Below are 20446 nucleotides of genomic sequence, written 5' to 3' on the forward strand. Positions count from 1 at the left end.
AACAGGGCTGAGTGTGAGCTTTGAAAAGCTTGCTGAGTTTCATCAAATCAAACTTGATTGTGACGGAACACGCTGAGCTCGGTAAGTCGCACTGTAAGTCCCCAGATGGGAAATAGTGTCCTAAGAAGAGGACAATTGGTTCCTTTAAGTCACTCTCGTAGTGGAGTTAGGTGAAAGGTCGACTCGGATATCTGTCTTGATGCAGTCAAATGAAAGGATAGTGGATCAATACCTTTCATTGATGGAGTTAGATGGTACATTGTCAGCCTGAGTTTGTGTTGACCTTGCGAGTCAGCAGTACACTCAGAGGTTTTTTTTTTTTTGTTTGATTTTCACAAAAAAACGACATATTTTTTTGTTTTATTTTATTTTAAATCTAATAAAATCAACATTTCATTTGTGAAGTTAAACAATGAGTAATGAAGTGGATGGTGGTACAGAATACGGTTCAAGAAATGATTTGAGAGAATTGAACAGCATGTCAAACACTGTTTCAAGTATTTGCATTCGTTTTCTTGATGCGTCCCGTGGGCAGAGATTTGAAGGCATGCACATTCTCGCCTTGATGACTCATGCCTGCAAAGATACAAAGCTCGCTTCATTCCAACAGAAGCCTTCCTGTCCAGTCAGACGACATCATATGAAGCAAATATGCAATATTTACTTCATACACGACTCTTGAATCTAATCCCTGAAGAAGAGGGACAAACATTTAAATACAGACTTTCTCGTGTTCTGTAGAAATCTTTTGACCAATGTCCAAAGTAATCGTGATTGATGGTCTGGCCGTGCCCTTTATGGACCGAAGCGACTGACAAAAACCATGATAGTGTGGAACATTTGTCTGGCTTCTGACACATTCAAGGTTATATCAGCAATTCCTGACCCTCCGTCTGTGTAAAACTGAATCGCATTTTATGGTTCAATAGTGTGAAACAGTGTGAACAGTCTGTGGAGAAGGAATTATTGAATTTTGTTCTTGCCTGCAAGAAGTTATGGTTGTTTCCTTCCATGTATATTTAATCCTTGTAAACTGAAGGTTATTCTTATTTTCACAATTACATTCTTTAAATAGCTAATATTGCCCCCCCCCCCTTCCCTTTTTTTTTTTTTTTCTTCCCTGCCTTTGGTTGATCACACTGTCCGGTATATCTCTGACCTTTTAAGCATACTGAGCAGGCTTCTCTCTCCCTGGTTTTAATGTCTTGCCAAATCCACTTTTGGCGACAGACTCCAAGGAGCATCATGCAACTGATATTTATTAAAAGGTCACTTAAAAAAAGGGTACTTCATGGATTTAATGTGATGGCGCATGTGAATTTGTACGTTTACAAATAGTGGCTCCTCCGAGTGTATCTGTCTTGAGAGACATAATTTGATACGCAACAAAATAGAGGCATTAATAATGCAGCACACATGAACTCAAAAGCCAAGTTAATTTAGCCATAATTCAATTTAGATTCAACTGATAGTCTATATTTAGTTCTTAATCAACTTAAATGTGTTCCAAACACCAAATGTGGGGGAATTCTCACAGCACAATTTCAAACGAGACTCGACAAAACAAATCAGCAACAGGCTAATGGTCATATATATATATTTTTTTTTTTAGTTAGTTTTAGAATTAGTTTTTTTTTTTTTTCCCAAATGTGTTTTACACATGTTAAAGTTTAAAAAAAAAATAAAAAGACCACGGTAAGTATTCTTTAGTGAACGTTCAACAAAAATGTTACTTTTGGGTTTGCTTTTAAGATTCAAGTAACTATTCAACATTTTGATAATACAGGGTACAGTTTACTTTTTTAACAGTCCACGGACTTTGAATCACAATAAGTAATGTGCATACTGCTTCCAAAGTCGTGTATTAAATTAATTGCCAAAGACAAAAACGGAGCACATTTTCTCCATCATTAGTAATTAGTTTTGGTTAGTTTCGTAAACATAAAATGTAGTTTCAGTTCGTTTTCATTTTTCAGAATCATTTGAGTTTTTTTTTTATTTCATTAACTAAATATTTTTTAAAGTTTACTTTCAGTTATTTCATTCGTTTGCTAAAATAAACTTGCTTCTGCCATTGTTATTAAGATTTTTTTTAACATTAATTTTCTTTTATTTCCGACAGTCTCATGCACACACCTACACATGAAAGTGCCTTCAAATTGAATGTTGTTTATTGGAGAATGAAGGGGAGAAAAGGACAGCCCAACAACGGCACAACAGAAGGCAACTGCACATGTGTTGGCAGCATTTGAGACATCCAGGGGCTCGTGGACGTTGAAATATTTAATGATTGTGTCGGAACCCTGAGGCTATCATTTTGGAATAGAAGCTCTCCAACCAGACCAATCACCGCCATGCTTTACTGTTGCTTGGGCTTGTTTAAGTATCAGGCTAATTCATTTCCACAATCTAGCACAGTGTCTTCTCCCCCCCCCAAAAAAAACTGCACACTACATAAAACATTTTGGCATTTGGCATAAGTCCCTAGAAAAGTACACATTTCTTGGATTTCCAAGCCATGTCACTAAATCACACCTCATTGTTTCCACGTTCATTAGCAGCTTACGCCCAGTGGGTGTGTCAGAGGTTTGGAAAGGAGAATATGTGACGATGAAAAATGTGCAAGCCAAGGCTTGGCAAGCCGGCTGAAGAATAATGGCCCATATTACACTGCAAATAGTTCCATGGTCATCTAATTATTTCGGCTCATAAAGAATATCATTCTCCAGTCCAGTGGCTCTTAACCTGGGTTTGATTGAACCGCAGGGGTTCTGTGAATCAGTAACAGGGGTTCAGAAGAGGCCAAGAAATAGCGTGTGTGTGTCCTTTGCATGCTCCCCACATTTTGCTCAGTTTAGTCATCATGGCTGCAGCTGATGACGCCACATCATCGATTGGCCATAATATTCCGTGTTACCATATCATGGTACGGAACCATCTTATTGTTCAAGCTGCTGTCTCACTGAGAGCAGATGCTTGTGGACGCCCGCAAACGTAGCACGTGTTGGATTTTGGTCAGGTTTTGGAAAAGTTTGCAAGATAACAATCATAGAGAATTTTTACTTGTGCCAAAATGTGAAATTTGAATGTAAAGTACCCGAGAGACGAATATATTTGAAAATGCACTTTTCACTTTTAAAGTCACTTTTCCTCATGGTTAGGACAGCCAACCGGAAAGCTATTGGCGGGGGCGGGATATATAAATGTTAATTCCGGTCTCTGGTGCATTTTAGCGATGAAGTTATCCTCCAACTCTTTTGCCCCGACAGACATTGTACGTCGAAATGCGGAGGGTGACGATGTCCAAAATGACCGAAATGATCAAGACTTTCCAGCGCTTACTGTTAATCGGCATTCATCATTTCCTGTTCTTGCCTGTGTGCCGATTCGCTAACGAATAGCCAATCAGACTAACCAAATGTCACAAAACACCCATCAGACGCCTCCCAATGGGATCCAATTTTACGACGGTTATCGCTGCATCAATCAAACACAATCCGATGGCCCTGACGCTTCCCGACGTCCGATTGGTCTATTTAGACCTTAAGATTTTCTCGTAAGGCCTCCACACACCAATCCGATGTCAGCTGTCGGAATTGGTGTATCGAAGCTATTATGCTGCATCAGAGCTCATTGGTTGTTGGGTTTAAAGAGAATGACAAAAAATTCACGACATTCAATATTGCCATTAAAAACAAATAAAAAGTAAATAATACTTCATCTTTATGCGTGGATGTAAAGCAGTTGGATTTCTGCCGATTGTATTTTTGCACATCCTCAAATGAGAGTACCACTTATTCGCGGGCCTCGTATTTTTCTAAATTGAGCCATCCGTACAAACTACTGCAAATGATTTCCTAACTGCTGCTTTTATCCGCAAACGAGGAGGATGTCAACATTATTATTGAATAAGAGCTCCTGAGTTTTGCAAGCTGATTTTTCTTTTTGTGCTTGCTTTGATGGTTGTCCCAGATGTCATTTATTAATTTATCTGCGTGCATATGCGCGCGCGCGCGCGTGTGTGTGTGTCTGTTGGGTGTATGACTAATTTGCTCGTAAAAAATACAGTACAGAATATCCACTTCAAGCCACAACATTGTGATCACTTGCATAATAATTTGAAATATCACAAATTCTACTTTTGTATGGTTTAGGTGATAACGCGGACGCCGTGTACTTGTTTATGTCGAGCACTCTTTCGCTCTCTCGTGTAGAGCTGTGTCATGGATTCTTAAATACCTTTCTCACAATGTCAATTGTAACTGAACGTGATTTTAATTGTAATAGACGATTATGATATAACATTATATGGAGCAATTTGGCATAATTCCGTGGCTGCTTGGTGTATGGTATTATAAATTATGTTTTAAATGCCACAGTGATTCAAAAATAATCAGCTATCACGAGCACTTTGAACACTACACACTCATTAACAGGTGATGTCTTTTAAATTGACTTTATAGACTGACTACTGCCATGCAGGCAAGCAGCACATGACGACTGAGCACAATCAAAATTAGTTCCAGAGCTTGAACAGGAAATAGGCTCGTGTAAATGTATTACTCGATGAAGCCATTCCTCCTCTTTGCGTTTTGCGACTTTTTAACCATGCTGCGAATGCATCTGTTGGGGATGTGATTAAACTATTACTGGTCGCAGCTGCAAATCAGCCTGCTAGCACTGCAGTGTTGCATCCTGAATCAGCGATGTCGGAGACAGTCTGGGGGATCCCTCTGACTTTAATGGGCTAAAAGCTTGTTTTCGGCATACGTTATTGGATTTACTATTGATTATGTTTTCAGCGCATGGGGTTTGGAGTTTTGTCAACATTCATTTTGGAGGGTCACATTTACTTATTTACAGCCATCATGTGTTGGAGAAATGTGAGTTTGGTCCTGTAATCACAGAGGCTTTAGAAATGTACCTCTGCGTTGACAAGATATATATTGAGTGTTTGAAGGTGATTGAGAGTTTGCCTTTGCTGCTGTTTTTATCGAGCGTGGACTCACTTGTGCACTTTTTGATGCCAGAGCCTTTCTTCACAGCATGTCGACTAAGTTTGCACTGGAAGTTGTTCTCCCAGAACTCGGCAAACCAGATGTTTCGCCTGTTGTTCTCCAGTGTTCGACTGATGAAGTAGCGGTCGAAGCCTGGAAGAGAAGCTTTAGATTTATACTTGCATCTCCAACTTAATCATTTGATTCTTTTTTTCACAAGGGCAATCTGTGTCATTATCAACTTCTCCCAGTGTATATGGACAAATAGGAAAAGTATTTGCTTCTCATGAGTGAACGTATCTCGATTATTATACCAGCCCAGTGCGGGCTCAGTCACACGGTCTTGTCGGTTGTTGCCTACAGTGTCGACATCTCCATGATGTCTCCTCAGTTTATTTCGGTCTACAACAGGTCTTAGAGATGTCACAGAGACCTCTCAGAGATGTCTCCACAGTCAAAATTTGGCTCCACTGGGTCAGAATTCTACACACAACACCCCATACTGACAGTATGATATTAATTTCGCAATTACATTTTTTTTTTTATTTCCAGTATACATAAATTAACCATTGTCCGATATTTTGTTGGTGCACCTTTTGGTTGGTGCTTTTGAATATGATGCCACAAGTTTGACTGACCTATCTTTGGGCAGTTTTCCCCATTCCTCTGTGTAGCACCTCTCATGCCCCATCAGGTTGGATGGGGTCTGTCGGTGCAAGAATATTTTCAGATAACTCCAGAAACACTCCAGGTCTGGGCTCTGACTGTAGCACTTAAGGACATTCTCAAGAGTTGTACTAAAGTCACTCCTTTGATTTAGTGAATGTTTAGGATTTTGGACCTGCTCAAATGTGAATCATCACTCGTTTGAGTCAGAAGAGGTCTGGAACAGGTATTCGACCGTTGCTTCATTCAGAATTCTGACTAATCTCCTTATTGCTGCCACTGAAATTTATTGCCAGAGCATAATGTTGCCTATTACTACTGGTCGGTTAATGAGTGGTGCCTATTCCCTCCAAAACATATTGACTGGCATTCAAGCCAAAGAGCTCAATCTTTGTCTCATCAGACCACAAACTTGTGTCTGAGACCAATCTTTCAGCTGCTTTTAGACAAAAACCCAAGTTGGCACAGACCGATTGACTGTTGTGTTCCTGGTTACCCCAGAGACGACCTTTTCCCCTGATTGCTCAGTTTAGACAGGTAGAGCGGAATCTTGGCGGTTTTGAACGTTAATTATTATAATTATTATAAAATTATTGAGGTCACTTGTGCTAGTTGGGACCTTGTAAAGAGTAGGAATTTTCCTTTACCCTGTTCCACATCTGTGCCTCAGGAGAATCCTGTCTATCGACAATTCCTTTTGACACCATGCTTGGCTTGTGCTTTGACACGCACTGGACAGTGTATAACACTACACAGACAGGTGTGTATCTTTTCAAATCATGTCCGGTCCACTGAATTTGCCACAGTTGGACTCCAATTAGGTGGACTCTCAAGGATGATATCTGGAGACAGGATGCACCTGAGCTCATCTTTGAGCGGTGAATACATATGTACGGTGCGTGTGATTTGTTTGATTTTAGGTTTGGCTACAGGGTGTGTGTAAAATTCTGAGGAGAAAAATGGAGTTTAATCATTTTTAGATTACGGCTGGACATAACGTGGAAAAATGGAACGCTCCGTTGACCAGATGCACTGTACATCCACTTCAAGGTTTTGACTTTTTTAACATGTTTTATATTTCCCTCCATGTATTGTAACGAATGTAATGTTTTGAGTTTAACGTTGAGTCCTAATTACATAGCACCTTTGATGGATTGCCGTTTTGGCAGGATGGTTACGGCACCTTCAGCCATCTCTTCCTGGTTCAGAATCGGGGAGATTTTGGACCCCCAGCTGTCCGAACCTACCCAGATAAAATGGCCGGTTTGATTGGCCTTCTTCGCCGCTAGGAGGAGCCGCCTAGAAGACAGGAAATAATCTTAAATAATACGCATTCATCACATGAGGTTGTTATTCACATTCACCCCAAAGAGGCAGCAAAGGTACTATGCAAGTAATTCCATGACTCAAATATCTATCGAGTCTGGATGTATTTGCATACAAAGGCAGCAAAACTGAGTGGCCACCAAAGGCTGAAAAAATCCTTATAGTACATTCTGGTTGTTGCACAATCACCCCCATGCCACATTTGTCCAGGCTTGCTGCCAATGGAAGTAAATATAAGGCGCTGGCTGCACAGGCACAGTTGAAAGCTGGAATGTAGCAACGTATCAACATTTTAAAACGCCATCTGGCCTGTGTGGCTTTACTGACCCTCAATTCTCCGACAATACAATAACAACAGACACAAGCATCTTATTGTGCTGTAGATGCATCCTTTTTACTCGGAACTTGTTGTCAGACCAAATATTATCAGGCTTCAAAGTTCCATACAAGGCCACTATATCCTTGGGGGAAAAAATAGGGAGCAGTTGTGAGGTGCTCTTATCACATTTTATGACCACAAGGTTGTGTATTTGATAAGGAATAATAGGGGGGGGGTGCGAAAGTCTAATTTCCTCAAGTGTTACGTGCTCTGTATACAAAATGGTGAGGATTGAAGGATAATGTGCTTGTTCATCGGTATGCACATTTCAGTCATAGAAAATGCATCCCAATGTTGAAATAACACAATTGACAGGCAATCTGAATAAACCGTAACCTTACCCCTAACCCAAAGCTTAACGCTAACCCTAACAAAAACCCTGACTTAACACTCCCCTTAAACATAAACCCCAACAACAAACCCCGTTGTGTTAGTCAGCTGTAATGGTCGAATGGTTAATAACACTACTTGGTGTGCAGGCAACCCTGGTTCGAATCTTACACTATTGGTGTTTTTATAGACCTCCTGACCTAAACCCGAACCCTAACCTCAAACAATAACCCTATCCCCACCCCTAACCCAAAACCCTAACCCTACCACGAACCCTACCCCTAACTCTAACCCTAATGTTGCACAACAAGCCCACTGAACAAAGCCTGTAATTCTTCTTTTCTAAAATCAATTCATCTCCAATGTCACATTTTAGCACTTCATTAAAAGGGCAAAATATTCAGAGCACTTTGCTAAATTATTAGGACTGCGCAGGGTTCAAGGATGCAGCAGGAGCGTGCAGTCGAGATCCCACAGGCTTTAGGTAATTACTATATATCCACGCATGGAGCCGTTATCTGGATGGGATTAAGTCAGTGAGCACCGGGACTTCTGGCCCTGTCATCACCAAGGGACCGCCCTAATTCAGTGGCCTCAAGAAATACTCTCGCCTATTAAGTGCTTGCCTGGGGACAGCTTCGCTTACAAAGCCACAACAGTGCTGTGTGTGATGACAACTTATTATTCTATCTTAAGAACAGATCATTAATTACAATGGATACATTTTAGTCTTCACAAGGGTGGCTTTAGTTTTTCAATGAATGGAATCTAACGTTGCAGTAATTCATTCTGCTCCTACGATTGTACTCAAGACAAACATGTTTTTTAGTTTGGGGGGAAAAAAATAGTTTTCCGTTTTTATTGCAACTAGATTTGCTTGTCCATGAAATTGTCTGAACTTTTTTAATAGGCTACTGTAACAGCCAAACTACACTATGGAAAATGCAAGCCCAAAAACGGAAGAATGTCTATAAACTTATAAGACGGTTTATTCAGACAATAAGATTTCATTGAACTTACCTAATATCATCCTCATTGGCAAATATAATGACCACCCTCGCGTTTGGGTTCTCACTCAGCCTGCGAATGATCTTGTCAAACTCCCCGGCTTTTGGTTCACGTGGAATTTTCACAGACTGCGAAATGCAAAGGCCACCTAAAAAGGGGGACAAGCAAGAAAAGTCGACGTTAGAATATGAACAATAGTCTACACTTTTTTGGCATCCGGGAAAAAACAAACTTCATTCGATCTCTCAATATACTGGGATAATTCCAAAGTATTGTCCTGTTTAGTCAATGAATCATTCTCGAGACAAATGCTTTAGCTTCAGTAATTCCCCTCTGAGAGAATCCTTGTCCTCTTTGATAAGATCCGCTATTGAACAACAATCAAAAGGTTACATTGAACTGGTCACCAATGAGTCTTTTCAATTCCCAATGCACTACTTGAGTCCAGCTAGCACCTTGTCACAACCCCTAAGTGACTTCATGCATGATAATGAATGTTCCTTTATTGACCCTGAATGAAACCAATGAACAATCAATACAAGATTAAGACCTTAATTAGTTCACACCAAACACACAAGTCTGGCAGAACAGAAGAAAAGTCCAGATTATACATTTGTGCTATTTCTAGTCTCTCCATGGCCACGGATAGGTGAAGCCTTGGTGAAACTGAAGCACATGTTATCCGTCCAACTCTTTCTATCATTACACTTACACTACCCTTAGAGGCTCATGGGAAATTTAGCAGCGGTTCTCTGCTCTCTCAGACTCTATCAATCATTGAATTCTATACCTTTGCCTCACCGGTACTTCAGTCCCCCATTCCCTCAACATCTGCTGTGTGGAAGCAAAGCACTCATCCCTTCCTTTTCTTCTCTCCTCACATCACTGGCAGCCGCCAGCCACCTCGGGAGAGAATAGAGGGAGGACCACGGGATAAGAGGGCAGCCTCTGGGAGTTGGGGCACAATGACTGTTGTTGTAATTCCGTTCGTTATTTGGTGAGCAGAGCAATTTGAGTCATTGCCAACACAAGTCTTTTGTTTGTCAATGCATCCGTCCTCGTATTGATCGGTGAAAAAAGTAATCCGTGGTGTTGAAGGCCGTTGCTGAGCTTGTGATGATTTCACTTATTCTCAGTCGCACGATACATGTTTAAGAATCGGCGTAGGACCCAACAGTCTTTACAATCAAACGCATGCATACTCAAATTTGTTTCACAATTAAATCCAACAATTTCAAGGAGCACTAAACGGACGTCATACACTCATGTTTTCTCGCCGTCGCTCACAAAACTGCATCATGGCCGTCTAATTAAACATTTCAGACGTAATAACATTAGCCTGAAAAAATATTGCAACGCAATTAATAATTTACAAATATGTTTGTCTCGCAAAGAAAAGCTCTGGAGGCTCATCTGCGCTTCAGTGAAATGTGCAATAACATTTCCAGAGAGTGATTGCAGAGTAACAAGCGGTTGCCATTGTAAAACCAAATTTAACAACCCCTTAGTGCTTACAACGGCATTATGAGAAACCTGTTACCTCTCAAATCCTGGCAGGTTGCAGGCCAAATAATAAGTTGCTCCATGATTCCTGTCACTTTGTGTGACATACGAAGCGAGGTGTGACAGCACCTGCCGATTCAAAGCTGAAAGTGACCTTCACGCTAGCGGCTACAGCTCACGGCGCTGCAACTTCTCTCTGACAGTTGAATGACAGACGGTCAGAATGATCCGGAAAGGTCAAATTTAAGGCTCTTTGAGGCAAAACAAGGAGTAGAATTAAAAGCCAGTAAAAAAATAATGTGATTAGGCGTAAAATGGTTTAACATTAAAGTAAAGTAATAGTGTCTGCTACATTGGGTTGTAAAAAGGAGAATTGATTGTGGATATCCAAGGATGGAGGAGCCGTCCACTACCACAACCGGCAGCCGCAGCACGAGCCAACAATAAGTCCAAATAGCCGTCCAACAAAATGTTCATTGGGACGTGCGTGCATGGCTCGCTCCGGTCCAGACTCTATCCGTGACTCATTCCATTCAGCGCAAGTCAGACAGAAAATGTGCACTAGTTGTATTTTGCAATATGGTTTCAAACAGTTATGCAAGGTACATCAACATATACTGTACCTATGAAGAATTAAAATGATATTTCTCCTAGATTTTGAACCATGCAGCGAATACAACGGTGCGGCTTTTCTGTGGATTTTTCTTTCACCGGGAGGGACGCTCTGCAGTTCGGAAAATACGCTAAATAAATCTTGATTTTTTTTTTTTTTTCTGCTCTGTTTTAATTAGCAAAGTTGTTTCTGTGTTAAAAGGCACTGTTTATGTATCTTTATGTGCATTCACAGTACAAAAACACATTTTTTCCCAACATAGAAAACTGCGGCTTATAGTCTGGTGCGGCTTATATATTGTTATTTATTTATTTGTTTCTTTATTTTAAAGAGTTGATGCGGTTGAGGTGGACCTTATAGTCCTGAAAATACGGTAAATATATAATAGATCACTGGACTTGGTTATTTTGTAAGTTGCTCCCTCTGTTCTAAACAAATGGATCACAAGCTTTATCTCCCGAGTCAATTGATTTGACATTATTTTGCAAAGTAAAAATGCTTATTTTGACTTGTTTTCTTTGAAGTCACTCATAAGTAACTCTGCTTCGCAATCGGCTGTCGACGGACATTATTTTGTTCAGTATTTCTTTGGAGGGGACCCTTGCTTACAAAGAAACCAACAAATAAGTGGGTGGAAACGTAACCTTTCCTGCTGTGTAAATGAGCACATTGTGTCAGACTCCAGGGTGAGAGAGTTGGCCCACCCAATCTGATTAGAGGAGAAGAAGCTTGCTGCTGACCCAATAAGACAACATGTATATTCAGTTGTGGTTGGCTGTCAGCATTCAAATCTCAAGTTAACAGTGCATGGTGTGTATCCTGAGAGTAACGTAGATGTGACCAATTTCAGTCCAGCTCTTCACAAATACTTGTTCATTTATTGCATGACCATGCCAAACTAATGTCATGAAACACACAATAAAACTGACAAATTGAAGCATCCCCTACAATAGTGCAGCAGCCACTGTTGAAAACTTAATGAGGAGTATATTTCTCTCCCAACGCTCATTCCTGCTAACGGCTGAGCGCCACCTAAAACCCGTTCTAAAAATAGCCCCCCCTGCAGAGGAGACGGCGAGCCTCTTCTCTCATGTCTTCCATCATTTGCCAGATTAGACTGTAAATATTACTTTTTGTTTGACATCTGTGGGAGAACAGCTGCCTTGAAAATATCACATTTAGAACATAACGGGTAAGGAATTGAATGGAAGCGGACATATAGATAATCTGACTACCTTTCCAAGTACCTCTCTCATCGGTTTGAGGAGCCGCTACTGGCAGCAATCACTTATTCGCATCAGAGCTGGCATGCGCGAGCTAGCATGCGCGAGCTAGCATGCGCGAGCTAGCATGCGCGAGCTAGCATGCGCGAGCTAGCATGCGCGAGCTAGCATGCGCGAGCTAGCACGCGCGAGCTAGCACGCTAACATGCGCCTCGTAGTGCGGCAAGCCCAGTCCAAGTATTAAACACAGAAATAGTACCCTCAACTGGTCCTGCGCCCTTTGACACAGCGCGTCTTTTGGCCGTAAAAATACAGTAGGTTAAATTGATAACTGGGTAACAATAAAGTCCCATAAAAATAATCAGACTTAACGGTCGAACTTGTCGAGGTGCGTAAGAAATCCATCTTTACAATGCATTGAGAATAGAAAAAAAACTTGACTGTTTCTTTTCAATCATTTAGCAGGAAACAGTTAATAATTACAGAGCGTGTTTGAGCTGCACAGAGCCGTGAATTCCCATCAGCTTTGATCAAGACTCTTCACAGCACTGTGCAGACTCCAGTGCATGCCTGGCTCCTGATCAGTAATCCAATGTGACGAATTTCCACATTCCATGAGGGCAGCATGATAAAAAAGAAAGAAACAAACAAAAACAAAATAAAATAAAACTCAAATCAAAAGTGAACAAAAAGATGGTGAAGCAGATAGCACAACACTGGTAAATAATACATCCTTCTGATTTGATCAACTATCACAAAAAGCGTAAAGATGTTTCCCCACTCGGCACATGCTGGGATGTTCTCACTTGCTCAGTGGGGAAGTGGATTGATGCAGTTGAAGTTTGGCAAGAAAATTACCACTTCAGGTGAAATCCCCTAACATCAAAATGCAACCTAAGAGGGCCATTAAAAATGAATTTCACAAAATCACCAGAAGAACCACAAGAACTTGAAAATGAGGAAAAGTGACCCTGTTCTCAAAAGGCTCAAAATCATCCCAAGTCAAAGTATTCATCCTATCATTTTACATTACGTGCATGACAAGAAAACGATTTTTCCTTGAGCAATCAATAGCATTGCCAAACCCTATTATATTTACGGAAGGTTGCAAAGCCGGAAATGTCTTTCTTATGAATACTGGTTGGAATTTATAGACAGACACTGACCTGTTGCTGAGAAGGTATTAGAAATGCCTCTTAGCATGTTGCAGAGTAGTGACACAAACTACCGCAATAAAAATAATGCTAACAGGATACTTGTCTAAACCGTCAAGACCATTTAATGGCATCAGCCTGAACATAATTTGTTTTGTATAGGTGATTTTTTTTTTTTTAACAAATCTATTAATAAGAAAGGCACGTTGTAACCAGACAGAGCGAAAGCTAAATGCAATATTAAATTACTTTAAATGCTGAATAAAATGTGTTTATCATGCTACTATGCTAATGACTTATACTTGTTAATTTCATTTATAAATATTCATCATATAGATAAACATTATTATTGCACCATATTGCATGGCATTATAGCTTTATAAGGAATGAAAGTGCCTCTCAACATTCTTTACTAATAAAATATTTTTAAAAAAAACTCATCTCCATTATTGAAATTATTTTCTCAATTAAAATATTACTAGACTGGAAGCTTTGTGTGAAATAAAATTATTTCATGAAGCATTTATTACATTGTAATGCTATGTACATTGTTTTTTTTTTCCAAAACATTTCAACCTCGAGCAAAGCATCGGACGAGTACTATAATATTCATGGGCTGATGTTTAATTTGATTAATTGCTAAATTGCTGGTCCAGTGTTAAGCCTTTTTGGGTGTTGGTTTTGCCAGAGCCAGCATTGTCCCTGAATTAAAACAATACTTAACAAAATTCATAAAATATGTGCTGCTACCTGTGGATGAAATAGTGCAGCGCATAGTCTTGGTGACCAAAATGCATGCGAGTAGAGCAATAGTGGGCTATCAAGCCAGATGTTTAATAAATAACCACCCTCTTCATATTTATACATCACAAAATTTACATAATGTAGACCATTAAAATTCTAAAATTGAGAATTACAAACAACATGTTCTTAACTCATTCAATCCATAAGACATACATATATATTTTCAAAAATGTAGTCCCTGCCTCCCAAAGACGGATTTATACGTCTTAGCCTTTTTTTTTTTTTTTTTTTTTGCGTCATAACTCCGTGTTTTTATAGCATTAGAACACAGTATTCTATTGGCCTCGCAAAATCAGTCAAAATCCAGAAAAACGCGGGAATTGAGGCGTTTCCTCTCGTGAAAAATTCTGGCATTAAATGAGTTACCGTATTTTCGCAGTCATAAGGCGCACTTTAAAGTCACAAAAATTCCCCTTAACAAACAAAGCGCCCTGTCAGTCGATGCGTCCATTAAATGGACAAAGTACCACTCACGTCCATCAGCCCTTGTCATCAACGAGCTGTTGGAAGTGCATGTTAGCACACCCTGCTGGGCAAAGAGTGAGTTGTTCATGCTTACAATCGACCGTGACAAATACACTATCTGACTATAATGTTTGGGTGATGGTGTTGGAAAAAGCTGGACAAAGGGCAGCTGTCCACAATGTTTTAGTCTGTCTTATCATTTATGTTATTGCAAGCAAGAAACGTCCCAGGTTTAGACAACAGACAAAAAGTCCAAAGCATAACAGCACATCTCTTTAAACAGCCATGCAAATCTCTCTAAACAGCTATGGGATTGTGGGTCTCTGCTCCCAGAATGCATTGCTTGAATTAGCTAAGGCTGAGTGGCTTTTGTGTTATTTTCATTTTTTTGGGGTATATTGATGGCATGAGAGATACATGTTTGTGTTAATCTTATTTCTATGTTTCATTGTTTGCTTGTATGATGAGTTTTTTATTGTTTTTTTAAACCGTGACTCTAAGGAGTGTGGTAAGCAGCCAAGTCCCTCCCCGGACGTTGCTTTGTAGGCTATTGCCAATGCACCTAATATTGGCCTGAGCCATTGTCAATGTCAGCTATTGTCAATAGAGACTTGGCGTCTGCTGGGGTGATTGCTTATGTTATTGGGGCATAGTAGGCTGCTATCGGCTGTGTCAGTGTGGGCAGCTCTGCCAAGTTCATGCTATGCTAACAGCAGCTGTGCTATCGTACAAGACGGTGCGTCCAGTATATGTTCCAAAGACAGAAATAGCGCCCTCAACAGGTGTTGCGCCCTTTGACACGGCACGTCTTTTGGGTGCGAAAATACGGTAATCTTCGAGACCAAGTTTATAGTATATTAATGACACCGCTAATAACGCAAGAAGGTACTGTAAACCTCAGCGCTAGTTGCACTCTGGCCTCAAAGTTGATGGATCAACTGAAAACATGTGTTGGCATTGCTGTTTTCTTTAGCCAAATGGCAACCACTTTCATCCGTCAGCAAGTCCGCGCCAACGTCAGCATGCTGGAGGCTCATGAGTGAAAGTCGATGCTCTCTGCTTCTCCCCTACAGTACATTCCTGAAACTTGTAATGGCCAGCGATAATAAAGGATGTTGTTGAGCACGTCATACATCCTGCACTCATCTTGCACACGTGTGTTGTGGATATAAGATGCCAACATTCAGGTCCGGAGTGGCTAATCTATAACACTGGGAGAATTCCCAGTGGGCCAGACTGCTAGAGGATGCTGTTCCGACCCACGAAGCAAGACTGTAGATCTGTTTAAAAAAAAAATCAGTGCCTTCGGTTGTCCTTGCTGTGTTCTCATCTTCTCGTTAGAACAACATGTCCACACTGACTTCACTACCTTAGTTACTAAGGTGGTCAATAGAAGTCGCAATAATTTACCACACAAGCGACTTTTCTATTACATGCCTCCAGCACACCTTGACAATTTGGTGACAGGAAGTAGACTACACTTTAGACCAGCTGACAGTAGGTCTAAGTTGTGGCGCAGGTGGTGTCACACCATTTTGGCGCAGGCAGACAGATTGTGCGCTCCGCTATGTGGTGGACGTCTTTTGTTTTCATTCATAAATATGACGTGAATTAAATCTCATGAATTATTGTTGAAATCAAGTCATTGAATTAATTATTATCATCTTGAATATGTTTTTAAAAACACACCCCTGAACGTGGCACAACTAATGTGTGTGTGCGTGAGGGGGTGTCACACACAGCCGCACGATTGGGCCCTCCCACTTCACAGAATCATCCACTAGCTTTTCTTGCAGTTCCTTTTGAGCATAATCCTCCTGCCCGGACTCTAGTGAGTCCGTTACGCTCCCGTCATGTATTCCGTGCCTCTCTCCTGTGCTGAATTTCAAGACTATGTCGCGAACCTCTTCAATTGGCCAGAGATCAAGTCGGCTGTTTCACTCCCAATCGCTGCGCAAACGCCCATTTGCAACTGCACCCATTTAAGAAAATACCAAAAGAAAAAAAATTCCACCTATCACACGGAAAGTAAAGTCAGTTTGATGAATTGATAAATAAAATGTTCTTCTTCTTGAGACCAAACTATCATGAAGCTACTTTATAGACAAGTGTGACGCCAAATAGAAGATTACTTCGATTCCCAGACGCTTGCACGAAAGATTTGTCTGCAAAATAAATAAATAAATAAATACATATCCTGTTTTCCACTAGATGTCTTAGCTCAACTTGGAGATGAGTATTTGTGTGAATGTTGACCTGAGGATGAACATTTCCTTTTGGATACATTTGGTAGAAAGCAGGTGTCTTGTGTGTTGCTCCCGATCTCTGAATAAGTCTCAACCGGTTTGATTTTATTTATAGCCGGGTATAAAGCTGCAGACGCCGGCTCAGCATGTCTGTTACATTTTGTTTGTAACCACAGAATCAGAGCGGCTGTTATGTGAGAGGGGCACCAACTTCAGAAACGCTATTCAGCATGATGCTGGGCTGTTTTCGCACCACTGCAAACAAAAACAATCATAAACATTTTGAAGCCAATATCTTGATGACGTTCTCAATCAAAAGGCAGTAATTTCTGAAAACCTCGGTGTAAAATTGGACCCACGGTTGTGCCAGTGAGCATATTTGTTTGCAAACTTTCAAAGATTTTTCGGCACAGTGCAAAAAAAAAAAAAAAAAAAAAAAAATGAAAACAACACCAGCTTCCCTTTCAACGGCTGCTCGCTCGTTGAGAATGCTCGTCAAAAGTCACTCACAGCTGTGATGTGTCAATGGCAGTCGCTTCCATACTATAAATTACAGATATGAGAAGTGGGAAATGGAAGTCGACAATGTGCTTTTAAGTTTCGTTTTTGCGTCCCTGAGAACACGGCACTTTTCTGTATTCCGTCAAGCAACAGACACGACAAACAGCAATGTTGGGAAAGAGTTTGAGAGCTGCATGTCGGGATGCTTTGTGCATATGCAAACTATACAGGATTCACTGCGGTTGTCATGGTTACAGCTCATGTTCGCCTCGCAGAATTTCTTGATTTTGAATTGTGGTTTGAATTATTCAAACAGGCAGATTTGTGTCAGCATCCTTCTTAAATGATGAGGCAGTCAATGAGGGAAAATATTTTTTAGGTTCGAGGCGTGCAGAAGATAGTTAAAATTTAAAACGTGTCTTCTATTCACACATTGAAAATTCCTTTTGAAATGCAATAATAAATTTGTGTTTACATCACTTATGATAATTACTTACGAGACCTAATTTACTACAAGAGAATAATTGACTAGTGTCTTTTTGAAGTACTTTGTTTTTGTTTAACCCTGCTCTTGATAATGTGCACTGTGGCTCCCTAATGTCCTTCTTCCCTGTGAAAGATCTAAATAACATTTTTTATTATTTTTTTTTTAAAGTGTTCACCTTGAATTGCGCCTCGAGCAAGCCACAGGATCTTTCCTATAGAGGACAGATGAGCCGCACTCGACGCAGGGTAATTCCATGAATAAATGGGAATTATTGTAAACTAAATTCATTTTTGGTCAATTGTTAATATGGCTAACGTTGCGATGTGTCTTACTGCCTTTGTAGACTCAAATGTGTGTTTCTCTCTCTCTCTCTCACTCTTGCACTCTCGCTCACGCTCGCGCTCGCTCTTGCTCTCTCGCTTGCTCTCGCGCTCTCTCGCACTCTCTCAATAATTAAATAAATAACTAAACTTATGAAGAAAATAAATGGATAAACTCTCAATAATGAACCCAAACTGAACTGATGCTTACCCTATATTCCCTTTCAGGTATCTTTAATGAAATGAATAGACCCGACTAGGCTTGAAAACAAGTGAAGTACGGTGCAGCAGGTAAGGTCTATAAATGTCTCTAGCCCTCAAAGACCTATAAAAGCAGCTGTACTTGTTGAACCCAAACAAAACGAATACAGAAAATCCCCCTTTTAGACAAGGTGTAGGATGAGACATTTTCAGATGTTTCCTTTTGGCATTTTCTCCCTGAGTTGTGAGACGGAGTGCACTCTTTTTGACCTCCTCCTTAACCTCAACTGACATTTAAGATGACAAAACAATATATTATGTTAAGAATTATCTGTCTGCATCATCCTTAGATGACAAAATCACATCTGGGAAAACAAACAAAAGCAAAACATCGCCTTTTACTCCAACGAGTTTATCTTGAGGGGACAATGAAAAGTGTACACAATGCTCAAAGTGTCGCACTTTTCACGAAGTGACAGTGAAGTGACAAGTCAGTTGCAATTACTGCACACGTCTCAGTGCTCTCTGAGGACACAGGAGGTACGAAGGCCTTTCAAAGAGAAGCTCAGACGGAGAAGGATCCACTGAGGAACATGAACTTGTGCATACAGAACCAGGCAAGATGACAGCAGTCGGGCATCAAATAGTGAAGTGTTTCATCTCATCTTGCGTAATGACAATGCAGCTTCATCACACAGGAGGATTCCACTAACATTGCAATGAGAAGTGTCTAAATGAAAATCTTGCCTTTTGAAAAGGGTTCCTAGTCTTAAAGACAGACTATTTTCAGCAGAATTCCTCTCTTCATAACAATGTTCCTATTTTTGGGTCATTTATATGAACCAACGTCACAATATAAACATTGCCAGAGGAGATATAATGTTTGTACACATGATTCCAACTAGTAATGTTCGCAGCAATAATCATGCTAAATCGTGCTGGCCAACACTTCTGTAGTTGCCATGGTTTTCCTCTCAAGCAATTGATGTGACAGAAACAGGTCAAGGCTGCGGACAAATTACAAATAGGCCATCTATATACACTTCATATTTTGTGATTTTACATTAATTACAATGAGACATATTATTCAAGTAAATACCTGTTAACTCATTCAATACCATTGACGGCTAAATACGTCTTTTTTTTTACTCAGTTGGTAGTGAATGAGTTAAAAGCTTCCCAAAAAAACTGTAGTAGAAAAAAATGTGATTGATCGCAATTAATTCCAATTTTTGATTTTTGATGATTAATTAATTTCACAGCTTCACAGCACTAATATTTTATTATTGATATCTATAATGATACTTATTGATATCAATAATGATAATAATTGATATCAATAATGATACTTATTGATATCAATAATGATACTTATTGATATCAATAATGATACTTATTGATATCAGTATAGATAGATAGATAGATAGATAGCATCCAAGCGGTCAGTGGTGGTTTCTTGATTGGAAGCACACATTTCAATGCAATGTAATGTATTCTTCCTCTACTGTCTACAGAAGGCTTGCAATTTATAAATAACTCCTGTTAAGCTTGTCCAACGATGTATAATAGATAAGAATATCTTATGTAAGAAGAGATACAAGTTCAGTTCCCAGAAACATTAAATAATGTTCACAACCTCCAACGGGACATTGACTGTCATGGTGTTAACCACATTCACGCGGGCGCGTGCAATCTTTGTGCTTGTATAATATTGTTAGTGCTCCACTTTTCCATCAGTAACCATCGAGCTTGACATTATTAGTCCGTTTGGTTGTAACCGGCAGTATGTTCAGTACATCGATAACACCAAGTGCCACTGATATATTTATAAAGCAGTACACAAAGGTTGGTAATGCTCATACGAAAGCTTTCAGGATGCAGCAGACGTGTTGCATCTGATCTTCCTGGCATGCTGAGTGTGACACGACTTCAAAGAGTCAAATCCCTTGGAAAGAATGACTGTAATTAGAACTGGAGATGGAACAGGTGGAACGTGGATGTTGTTCGTCAACCGTGAGTACTCATGCCTGACTTAGAGCTTAAAGACGTGAGGGGTTGCAACCTTATGGCTTTTTTTTTTGTTTTAATGATTGTAGGAAAACAGCTGATATATTCCCAATTTTGAAAACTATTTGTATTGAACTAGCATCAGTTTAGTGGATTTTATTTTGGAGTTTCCAATATATTTGGACTAAATTTTTTTTAGCACATCGGCTGCTAAAT

At 40.0% G+C, this 20446-nt stretch overlaps 1 protein-coding gene across 3 annotated transcripts in view; it reads right to left on the reverse strand.

Annotated features, from left to right (window-relative positions):
• Positions 1-20446, reverse strand: part of LOC148339720 (metabotropic glutamate receptor 4-like) — a 139136-nt gene that overhangs the window by 24145 nt on the left and 94545 nt on the right. For all 3 annotated transcript variants that reach the window (XM_088289522.1, XM_088289524.1, XM_088289523.1), the window contains exons 4-6: positions 8719-8854; positions 6808-6962; positions 5010-5150 (exon numbers count right to left, since the gene is read on the reverse strand). In XM_088289522.1, coding sequence (XP_088145648.1) covers positions 5010-5150; positions 6808-6962; positions 8719-8854 — 432 coding nt within the window. The remainder of the gene's footprint in view (positions 1-5009; positions 5151-6807; positions 6963-8718; positions 8855-20446) is intronic.

This window comes from Idiotropiscis lumnitzeri, chromosome 3 (assembly GCF_059441095.1).
Source record: "Idiotropiscis lumnitzeri isolate Australia: NSW breed Sydney's pygmy pipehorse chromosome 3, RoL_Ilum_1.0, whole genome shotgun sequence".
In the NCBI taxonomy this organism is placed as follows: Eukaryota; Metazoa; Chordata; class Actinopteri; order Syngnathiformes; family Syngnathidae; genus Idiotropiscis; species Idiotropiscis lumnitzeri.